We start from the raw sequence: 12,357 nt of genomic DNA, 5'->3' as shown, positions 1-12,357 counted from the left end.
GTCGTTCAGAATGTAATAATAGTTAATACTAGTTGTATGTTCATACTTTACTATCAAAACCACCATTTCGACCACCCATGTGCCAGTTTTCAGTGTTTGGGCGAGCGGTCAATGTTTTCAATGAGCGAGCGAGCGAAAAAAAAAACGCGATTAAAATGCGGTCGGTTTCCGGTCGGACAAGACCGCGTGGTCAAAAATTAAGCGATAAGCGGTCGATGTAAAAGCGGAAGGTTGGGCGAAATGAGTACTGTATGACCATGTTTCTGCGACGAAGTCTCAACTGACAATAATGCTGACAATGGACGTTAGATAAACACGCATTGTTTGCAACTGGAAGCTTATCACCCGTTATATCAGAATCGTCAACAACAGAGTATACAGATAAGATGTTATCATTTAAGGTAGAGATGCAGTTTATTTGTGAATTTCAATCAAAAATAGTTTTTTTCGTTTTTTATATAGATTTTTATCTAAAGAACATTCTGTGAAAACTTGACCAATGAATTCTTATTGGAACACCATTAAAATTGCTGTTTATTTTCTGGTTAAAAATAAAAAACACTCACACGTGGCAATGTTTATGTCCAATTGCCTAATTTGCATGAGTAAGCAAATAACAGGACCTTTGATTGACAATATGCATATCGAGATTGTACGGGTCATAGTTCATTCAATTCACGCGCATGTGCAATTATTCTCGAATCAGTTATCGCTCGCTAGCAAACCAAACATTATATTTCCTCAGCGTTTTTTCCTAATTTTTATCATTACATTATGCGTGATGTGAAAAGAAAGAGAGGTAGAAAGAAGATTCAGATGATTTCTATGTCGGAAGAGGCAAAAGCTACACTGAAGGCATCAGCCCGCCGAACGAAAAACAAAATCGATGTGAGCGTCCAAACGTGACTTTCCCTGAAGGCGTGAATCCGAGTTTCTGATTGACTGAGAGATTTTATTTTTAAATAATTGTTCTCAAAAAATAAACTGAGCATGTGAAGAATAATTTAACATTGTTTACAGTGATAACAGCTCATTGTCGAAATGAAGCTTACCCATTCACGCTAGTCACAATAAACATCATACTCTTGAATAGGCGTCAATGACTACGGTAAAACTTAGACTCTATATTAGGCATCAGGAATGATTGAAATGTCCGAAATTGACGCCAAAATACACCTTAAAAGTCCTATTTTATTTTTTTCTAAATCCCATCCCGAATTTACGGCAGAATCTGGTCCCTCAAATAAGGGATACGTGAGCTTTGATTCTAACCGGATATATTGCACTGGGTCGGGGAGATACAAACTTTCGTGTATCTTTTATCCAATGCTAGGTGCTAGGTGGTGCGAGACAGCTTTGTTTGCAACCGGACGAACTCCGTTTAATTCAATGAAGCAAACAACTGACAATGCTAAAATATATTGCAGAGGTACGCTAAAATTAATTGAAAACAAGCAAATAATTTCAATGAAAAATAAATCACAGAGAGGTAACTTGATACATTAACAACTCTTTTGACGCGCTGACCGCTTCTCTGCGTTTGATGTTTTGTTTTCCTTGTCATAATAATTACTGATTGATGATTTTGTTTTGATTTTTGAGTTTTTTAGCCTGCAACTCGGCCACGACTTTTGCTTTTTCCGTGAAAAATGGGGAAGTTTACGTCAATTTGACGGACATTCCATTTTTTTAAACTAACGAGCACACTGTTTAGCACTCCTATTTTTTCATTTGCTGATTTCTATTCAGAAAAATTCGACCGTTCGAAAATGCACCTTAATTTTGCACTCATGTCATGTCAGATTCCCAACACAAATTATTTAAAACCGGCCGAAATTTTAAAACTTTTACGTTAGGAGCTGGAGCTCTCTCCTTGCAGCGACCGTCGCCGGTAGTACAACAGCATGTTTTGTACTAGTACGTACATCTGTACGCTGATTGTCTGCGACTGTCTTAGAAAATCCCTGAATAAGGCGTTACCAAAATCGGAAAAAATAAAAAATTGCCTCCTTAAAAAACGAACAGAATTCAAATATTTTTTTTAACAAATATGTTGCAGTGGGAAAATGGGATTGGAAACGCTGAACAAAACTGTGCCTCGCGTTTTGATTCTAGGATTACGCGATTATTCATTATTGTGCGTTCGCTTCCTAGAGTTGGTTCTAAATACTACATAAAAATCATCAAGGATAATTAATTTAATATCCCACTTTGTACTCTTCACGGTAAACCATAGGCTCTGAAATACTCGTAGATTTTTTATTGAAAATACATCGAAGAGAAGCCATGATGTTTTGATCGTGATAAAAAGTCACCTTCCTAGGACCGCCCCCTGTTTAATAATTCATGAGATTACGTCATATTTACTGGGCATTGCCACGTGTTTTTATCGACCCCATCAAAACTCTGGTATGAATGACGTGTTTCTGATTTATATATTCAAGAGCAGTTGTTCTGGTCCAACAATTTTACATAAAATGTCTATGTCTATACGTTAACTTTCAATTTCAATAGTCTAGAAAGTATGACAAAGTATGACAAAGCAGTAATTCCCGGTTTAACGCGCAAATATGCAAATTAGCCTTTTTCTCGTCTTCTATTTTTGGTGAATTCTTGGGATTTAAATTAAAATAGCTGATGGACGCTTTGGCCATTTGCCTCGAAATTTTCACACATTATTGACAAGGTGTTCCCCCTTCAAAATGCGTCCGGACAGTTTATTACGGCGAGTGGAGCAAAAATAACAAGTCCGCAATTAACATGGATATATAAATTATGCAAAAATAGAAAAGGATGAACTTTGAGGTCATGCTGTGCGACTTTGAAAGTCGTTAGAGAGATGAGTGGACGCATTTGAATTAGTAGTATACCAAGGTATCCAGTGATGTAATTTTACCCACAAACGGACTTGAAGTTTTTGAGCTAATTTTTTTTAAACCACTTGTGTCCAAAAAAGCATATTTTTGACCCAAAATCAAAAACGCATTCTGGATATTTAAAATAAAGACAAGTTTTACAAAGTTTGTATAATAGGCTTTCAGAAAATATATAACATGCTGGATATATAATACCATCTTCATTGTCTAATTACTCAATTAAAAAGCAAGCCAAATAAACTGCATCTCTACCTTAATTCCTTCCAAAGATAAACACTATGCAAATATCCACGAAACGGCAGTTGTAGTCTTTTCTGCTAGTGTTTTAAAACACTAATTTGAGCAACATTATTTCGCAATTTCGATCTTTTGTAAACCTGGGGTGATGTATCAAGGTCTAAAGTAACCGTTTTATCAATTTTTGAAAAATCAAGAAAAAAGTGAAAATTTCCCTTCTCGCTACCTTAAAATGTGTTAATAATCAAACATGCAATTTTTACACTGGTTGCTATGGTGACATTATTCTTTTGTATCTCAAAATTAGCTTAATGAATTGGTATGATAGTTGTGTATAATTATTGATACAAATCATAAATTTGAAAAAAATCGCACGTAGTTTTCAGTATAATCATAGTTTTTCATTATATACAACAGAAAGTTCTCTCCAATTATGCATTGCATGTACATGTTGCATGCGCAGTGGTGAACAATTTGGATTTGGTGTGAACTCCCTTAATATAAAGTGATACATGAATCTGAACAATCTGTAAATTTGTCATAATTGGCGATCCGCTCCGCTAGGATTGCCCTTATAATCACTTTTGTTGTTTTGTGTGTGTGTCTGTGTGTGTACATTTCCAGTGTTGTCACGTATGATTTCTTCTGTGATTTTTTTGGCTTGGCCGATTTCGTTCAAATTTGGCAGGTAGGTCACACCTTCACCCTAGTTATTAGGAAAAATCTGGAAAAAAAATTTGGTCCATCGTTGCCATAGCAACAGCCAAAAAACTGATTTTTTGATAGCTTCGCGCCAAATGTATCTCCTCCTACAAATTTTGGATAAAACACTTCAGACATAGCTCATTCTACTCAGCTTGAGTGTGGGCACAAAGTTGCTATTTGAATTTTTGATATCTGTTTTCATTACCGAGAAATTTGACCCCAAAGTTGGGGCAACTTTTCACCAACAACGGCTTTTAACTCCTCTGTGATTTTTTCGGCTCGGCTGGTTTTGTGCATACTTCACAGGTAGGCCGTGCCGTCACTAATTGGAAAACAATCCTGGCCCACCACTGTCATTGCAACATCCAAAAACTGATTTTTGAATACTTTCGCCCCAAATGTATTACCTCCTACCAGTTTTGTACACAGTCAGCTGGCATCGGTGTCACTGGGTGTATATGATAAAGGGAAGTTGTGCAACCAAATTTGCCGAGTTCGCAGTTTTTCGCCAATAAAAAATAACTAAGGCAACAACTCACGGTTTTTCAGCATTTTTGTAATAAAGACATTATTCTCCGTCAATAATCCGCCCAAAACAGGAACATTTCTACTAATTCTTGTGTTTTTTCGACGTTTTTCGAAAAACCTGCGATTAGGCTGCGAAAGTAGAACATTCCGGAGGGCGAAACGGAAGAGCCAAATTTAACGTGTAAAAATAGAACGCGTATTTTGACCTCTATGCGGTCGTTGCCAAAAAGCCCTGCGTCCATGGCGTGGCGATGCTCTTCCGTTTCACCAGTTGCGTTTTTTTGACTAAAATTTGGGCAGTACTGTCAGTCACAAAAATTGATGAATAAATTAATACACATAAAATATGAATCACGGGCTAATTCAATGGTCACCGAACACTCCACTGCTAAACAATCTGTGGCAAGATAGTAGCGTACTGTATATTTGACCCAGATTTGACAAGCGTGGTACAGTTTTTTGCGCGTGTCCGTAATAACGCGCACAAAGGATTGTGGGACAGAGTCCTTTATTTGCTGACATGCTTGACTTTTGACTGCAGTTCTTTTTTATATTTGAGAGTAAATGCTTCTGATATGCTCTTAGGTTGCTTAATATCTGTCTGAAATTCTGGACTGTGGTCATATTTTTCGATTAGGAGTCGTATATATGTAAATAACTCACTGTGACTAGTGTTTTGCATTATGAAGTATATTGTTATGAAGGTCAACAAACTGCAATTTAGGTAAATATTTACCATTTCATTATTTCGCTTTCCAGCATTTACAGGAAACGCTTCATTCTAGAAAATGCTATCGCAAAACGGTTGGAAATAATAAATGTAAAAGCAGAATACGTCCTAGCACAGTCATTCTACAAGTAGAGTGACTGTGGTCCTAGTAATAAACTAAGTAACTTCTAAAGACTGAATGGTGTTTGCGAACCTCGTATTAGTTATAAACCGACGTTAGCTTCAAGTTTATGTCACACCATGGAAACAACCAAAAACATGTTGCTTGTTTTTGAGCGGAGCGGATCGCCAACCAGCCTACCGGCTTGTCTTAATTCTTTTCTGTTTGTCAAGTGTACTAAGTACAAACTAGTGGTCATCAAAACAATTTTATGTTTTGTCGAAACCTGACATGTTTAGTTAACCCTGAGTACAATCCTGCAGGTTGGCCTTCTTCCACTGATCATTCAGCCCCCACAGTCCGGAGAAGTCTATTAGACCGGGGACACCGGCTACAAATTTATAGCTTTTCATGCAGTTTTCATGATTGTAATCAGCCAAAGCCATAGATCAATCAATCTAGCCATTATAAATATCTTTCTTGAAAATCTACAGCACTGCAACGTTGCTGAAAATTAATTTTACACAACGAAACAACATTTTATTTATAAATACATCAAGAACAACATGACGTATATTTTGTGTTGATGGATAGTTTCATTGGCAAAGGTTGATTTGTATCGCTCTGTTTATTTTTTAGCTGCAAAACTGAATGCCGCTTAAATCGCCTGATACAACCCTTCACATAGTGTTGAATCCCCGGTCTATATGACTTCTCGGGACTGTGGGGGCTGTATGATCAGCGAAAGGTGGCCATCCTACATAACTGTACTCAAGTCAAATTGGAATATTGCAATTTATAAGAAAATTAATATTCACAAAAAGTGGATGTATAATAAGAATCTCATGGAAATAGACATAAAACATTTCATATATTTCTGTCGTATGGTTGGTGAAATAGCAATATAACATAAGGGGGAATAATTAATAATTTGCGGTGCATATCTTTTGGGCTGATTATAGTTATTTTACAATATTTGAGTGATTAATTTCATTGAGTGTGCACATGGCACAGTGTAACATTTCATCGTGGAACAATATTGATTCATTTACGTATGGGTTGGCAACATATTGAGAATATTTTGTTGACTCACACCGCAGTGTATATACGGTTATAATTTCTCAATATTAACATAATTAGAATAATAGGAAAATAGATATGACTTGATCCTCTCGTTAATTGCACCATAAATTATTTTTGGAGCTGGATGATTCGTTAGAAGAAAAATTAAATTTGCGTTTCTTGAGTGGTTGAATTTATTTGATAGGTTTAATAGGTTTTATTAAAGTGCTAATATTAATGTTAAATTCAAAGATGTCATTGAAGGTCATTTCAAACAGAAAAAGTGTGAAACGTGGAAACGCAGACAAAAGGTGGATGGGTATTATCGGAATACTGCTGTTTTTTGCCAGTAGGTTTTTGAAGCAAAATAACCAATATTTACATTTATTTATTTTCCCTAACATTCTCATGCATTTTATACTGGATTGGTAAACTATTTTGACTACAGTTACAGCTATACTATTACGTAAGCAGATATACTATTGGTAATAGACCTAATAGGGTAGTTGTTTTTAGCAAAACTTGGGGAAGTTCCCACTAATAGAGGGGTTTAAATAATGGAGAGGTCCAACCCGTAGGATTATGGTAACCCACAAATAAGGCTACAAGTCTAGTTCAAAAATGATAAAAATATTTATAAAAAACCTCAATCATATTAATATAATTATTAATGTAGTTATTATCCCCTCTATTATTTCAGATGGAAACATTTAGGTTTTTTGGACTAATGTACGAAATACTTTGTGTGAATTGATGGATATATGATCTTTAATAATTTTAAACTTGTTCAATTGGTGACTTATTTCAGTCCCCCCTCATTCCATTTATTCCTGGTTATTTTCCATAACTTAGGGGGCTTTTTGAAAATGAGAATGGCATCGCTAAAGATGACCATATTTTTATTCCCCATTATTTAACTCATTTTTATAACCAGTCAGTATTTCCATTATTAGTATACATTGTACACCACGTTTGTTTTATTAGCACATCTCCAATAGAAGTGCATATAAACCGAAAAAGTATACTGAAAAAATTTAGAAAAAAAGTGCATACCCCACTGATAAAGCAAATAAGCAGTTTAACATTGAAAGGAAAATGTGAATTGTAATTTTTATTATGTGTTTATCTTGACAGAATGAACCTTATAGCGGTGCTAAAACACTGAGTTCGTTGGTTCGCCATGCGTTACGACAAGTGAAAGCAGTAGTACAGGATATTTGGGCTGGTAAGTATATTCCTTCAATTTAGAATTTCACATCTTGCTGACTTTAACCCATTCACCAGCACACTTTCTCGCCTAAATTTGTCTGCATTTTTTCTAATATCATTCAATGTTTCTGGAAATTAATCTTAATTTTGGAGCCAACAGACAAAATTTAAGTCAATTTTCAGTTTTTACTCCGAAAAAATGGTTATTTTTGTTCCAATCCCCCAATCCCAGGAAAAGAGGGAACTGGTGGTAAAAAGGTTAAATAAATTTGAATAATACAGATAATTTATTCTTGTTGCTAACAGGTAATTTCAAACAAGTACTGACAAGCAAGGATTTAAAATCTCATCCGTTATTGATGATCTACTGTGGTGCAGCTAAAGGGTCCAGTGATGATGATACATCAGAATTGGTCTTTTCTGAATGTCTTACTAAAGATGAAAGGCTCAAAGTCGCTGCAATATTGGTAATTGGGATGCATGGTTTGCATATTTAATTAGCAATTAACATAATTTAATTACAAGATGAAAGTCTAAGATTAGCTGCAATATTGATGATTGTGATACATATTTAATTAACTGATTAGCATATTGGAATATCTTACTAAAGATAGAGCTGAAAATATTAGTAATTGTGATGAATGGTTTGCATATTTAATTAGCCAATTAGCAAAACTGAATGTCAGGAGGAAAGCCTCTAATTAGCTGCAATGTTTGTAATTGTGATGCATGGTTTGCATATGTAATTAGCCAATTAGCATAACTGAATGTCAAGATGAAAGTCTCAAATTAGCTGCAATATTGGTAATTGTGATGCATATTTAATTAACTGATTAGAATAATTGATTATCTTCTTACAAAAGATAGAGAGCTGAAAATATTAGTAATTATAATGCATGGTTTGCATATATAATTAGCCAATTAGCATAACTGAATGTCATGATGAAAGCCTTTAATTAGCTGTAATATTGATAATTGTGATGCGTATTTAATTAACTGATTAGCATATTTGAATATCTCACTAAAGATAGAGCTTAAAATATTAGTAATTGTGATGAATGGTTTGCATATATAATTAGCCAATTAGTATAACTGAATGTCATGATGAAAGCCTCTAATTAGCTGTAATATTGGTAATTGTGATGCGTATTTAATTAACTGATTAGCATATTTGAATATCTCACTAAAGATAGAGCTTAAAATATTAGTAATTGTGATGAATGGTTTGCATATTTAATTAGCCAATTAGCATAACTGAATGTCATGATGAAAGCCTCTAATTAGCTGTAATATTGGTAATTGTGATGCGTATTTAATTAACTGATTAGCATATTTGAATATCTCACTAAAGATAGAGCTGAAAATATTAGTAATTGTGATGAATGGTTTGCATATTTAATTAGCCAATTAGCATAACTGAATGTCATGATGAAAGCCTCTAATTAGCTGTAATATTGGTAATTGTGATGCGTATTTAATTAACTGATTAGCATATTTGAATATCTCACTAAAGATAGAGCTGAAAATATTAGTAATTGTGATGAATGGTTTGCATATTTAATTAGCCAATTAGCCAATTAGCATAACTGAATGTCAAGATGAAAGTCTCAAATTAGCTGCAATATTGGTAATTGTGATGCGTATTTAATTAACTGATTAGCATATTTGAATATCTCACTAAAGATAGAGCTGAAAATATTAGTAATTGTGATGAATGGTTTGCATAGTTAATTAGCCAATTAGCAAAACTGAATGTCAGGAGGAAAGCCTCTAATTAGCTGCAATGTTTGTAATTGTGATGCATGGTTTGCATATGTAATTAGCCAATTAGCATAACTGAATGTCAAGATGAAAGTCTCAAATTAGCTGCAATATTGGTAATTGTGATGCATATTTAATTAACTGATTAGAATAATTGATTATCTTCTTACAAAAGATAGAGCTGAAAATATTAGTAATTGTAATGCTTGGTTTGCATATATAATTAGCCAATTAGCATAACTGAATGTCAAGATGAAAGTCTCAAATTAGCTGTAATATTGATAATTGTGATGCGTATTTAATTAACTGATTAGCATATTTGAATATCTCACTAAAGATAGAGCTGAAAATATTAGTAATTGTAATGCATGGTTTGCATATATAATTAGCCAATTAGCATAACTGAATGTCAAGATGAAAGTCTCAAATTAGCTGTAATATTAGTAATTGTGATGCATATTTAATTAACTGATTAGCATATTTGAATATCTCACTAAAGATAGAGCTGAAAATATTAGTAATTGTAATGCATGGTTTGCATATATAATTAGCCAATTAGCATAACTGAATGTCAAGATGAAAGTCTCAAATTAGCTGTAATATTGATAATTGTGATGCGTATTTAATTAACTGATTAGAATAATTGATTATCTTCTTACAAAAGATAGAGAGCTGAAAATATTAGTAATTGTAATGCATGGTTTGTATATATAATTAGCATAATTGAATGTCAAGATGAAAGCCTCTAATTAGCTGTAATATTGATAATTGTGATGCGTATTTAATTAACTGATTAGCATATTTGAATATCTCACTAAAGATAGAGCTTAAAATATTAGTAATTGTGATGAATGGTTTGCATATATAATTAGCCAATTAGCATAACTGAATGTCAAGATGAAAGTCTCAAATTAGCTGCAATATTGGTAATTGTGATGCATATTTATTTAACTGATTAGAATAATTGATCATCTTCTTACAAAAGATAGAGAGCTGAAAATATTAGTAATTGTAATGCATGGTTTGCATATATAATTAGCCAATTAGCATAACTGAATGTCATGATGAAAGCCTCTAATTAGCTGTAATATTGGTAATTGTGATGCGTATTTAATTAACTGATTAGCATATTTGAATATCTCACTAAAGATAGAGCTTAAAATATTAGTAATTGTGATGAATGGTTTGCATATTTAATTAGCCAATTAGCATAACTGAATGTCATGATGAAAGCCTCTAATTAGCTGTAATATTGGTAATTGTGATGCGTATTTAATTAACTGATTAGCATATTTGAATATCTCACTAAAGATAGAGCTGAAAATATTAGTAATTGTGATGAATGGTTTGCATATATAATTAGCCAATTAGCATAACTGAATGTCAAGATGGAAGTCTCAAATTAGCTGCAATATTGGTAATTGTGATGCATATTTATTTAACTGATTAGAATAATTGATTATCTTACAAAAGATAGAGAGCTTAAAATATTAGTAATTTAATGCATGGTTTGCATATATAATTAGCCAATTAGCATAACTGAATGTCGTGATGAAAGCCTCTAATTAGCTGTAATATTGGTAATTGTGATGCGTATTTAATTAACTGATTAGCATATTTGAATATCTCACTAAAGATAGAGCTGAAAATATTAGTAATTGTGATGAATGGTTTGCATATTTAATTAGCCAATTAGCAAAACTGAATGTCAGGAGGAAAGCCTCTAATTAGCTGCAATGTTTGTAATTGTGATGCATGGTTTGCATATATAATTAGCCAATTAGCATAACTGAATGTCAAGATGAAAAGCTCAAATAAGCAGCAATTTTGGTAACTGATGTATGTAGTCACTTTCAAACAGTATAAAAAACAATCTGACCATACAACTGATAGCATTTGAATTTTGTGTAATCAATGTATTTTTATGCTTTGTCACTAAATGGCTCGTATATCAAACATGATGCTTTGCAACGCATGATGACAGTGGTGCATTATTAAATACAAGCCCACTGAATTAACGTACCCTTCTATATATTGAACTTTTTTGCATTTTTTTTAGGACAAGACAGTGACAGTGGCTCATGTTGACTGTGTTGCATCAAGTACATTATGTCAAGCGATGGGAGTGGCTGGTAATATACTCAAGTTTTATGATAAAGCAGTGCAGTGTAAGAAGGATAGAGGAACAGTAAGTCATACAGTTGAATATTTTACTTGTCACTGTTGTACACCTGATATACTTTTATTTTTGCTTCTTCATGTTTTGACAATGCTTCTGTGATATCAAAATGACATCGATAAACATCACAGAAAAGCTCAAATTGGCTCCAATATTGGTTATTGTGATTCAAGGTTTGCATATTTTATGAGCTCATTAGCATAATTGAATGTCTCAAGATGGAAGGCTCAAATTGGCTCCAATATTGGTTATTGTGATTCAAGGTTTGCATATTTTATGAGCTCATTAGCATAATTGAATGTCTCAAGATGGAAGGCTCAAATTGGCTCCAATATTGGTTATTGTGATTCAAGGTTTGCATAGTTTATGAGCTCATTAGCATAATTGAATGTCTCAAGATGGAAAGCTCAAATTGGCTCCAATATTGGTTATTGTGATTCAAGGTTTGCATATTTTATGAGCTCATTATCATAATTGAATGTCTCAAGATGGAAAGCTCAAATTGGCTCCAATATTGGTTATTGTGATTCAAGGTTTGCATATTTTATGAACTCATTAGCATAATTGAATGTCTCAAGATGGAAGGCTCAAATTGGCTCCAATATTGGTTATTGTGATTCAAGGTTTGCATATTTAATGAGCTCATTAGCATAATTGAATGTCTCAAGATGGAAGGCTCAAATTGGCTCCAATATTGGTTATTGTGATTCAAGGTTTGCATATTTTATGAGCTCATTAGCATAATTGAATGTCTCAAGATGGAAGGCTCAAATTGGCTCCAATATTGGTTATTGTGATTCAAGGTTTGCATATTTTATGAGCTCATTAGCATAATTGAATGTCTCAAGATGGAAGGCTCAAATTGGCTCCAATATTGGTTATTGTGATTCAAGGTTTGCATATTTTATGAGCTCATTAGCATAATTGAATGTCTCAAGATGGAAGGCTCAAATTGGCTCTAATATTGGTT

At 33.5% G+C, this 12,357-nt stretch overlaps 1 protein-coding gene across 1 annotated transcript in view; it reads left to right on the top strand.

Annotated features, from left to right (window-relative positions):
- LOC100374701 (endoplasmic reticulum disulfide reductase DNAJC10-like) overlaps positions 1-12,357 on the top strand; it is a 37,488-nt gene that overhangs the window by 11,808 nt on the left and 13,323 nt on the right. Inside the window, exons 7-9 of the mRNA XM_085496107.1 lie at positions 7,373-7,463; positions 7,754-7,914; positions 11,268-11,396. Coding sequence (XP_085352233.1) covers positions 7,373-7,463; positions 7,754-7,914; positions 11,268-11,396 — 381 coding nt within the window. The remainder of the gene's footprint in view (positions 1-7,372; positions 7,464-7,753; positions 7,915-11,267; positions 11,397-12,357) is intronic.

This window comes from Saccoglossus kowalevskii, chromosome 22 (assembly GCF_978046115.1).
Source record: "Saccoglossus kowalevskii chromosome 22, keSacKowa6.1, whole genome shotgun sequence".
NCBI classification, from domain to species: Eukaryota; Metazoa; Hemichordata; class Enteropneusta; family Harrimaniidae; genus Saccoglossus; species Saccoglossus kowalevskii.
Note: the sequence above shows the minus strand (reverse complement) of the source record. Positions and strands in the feature narration are given on the sequence as shown.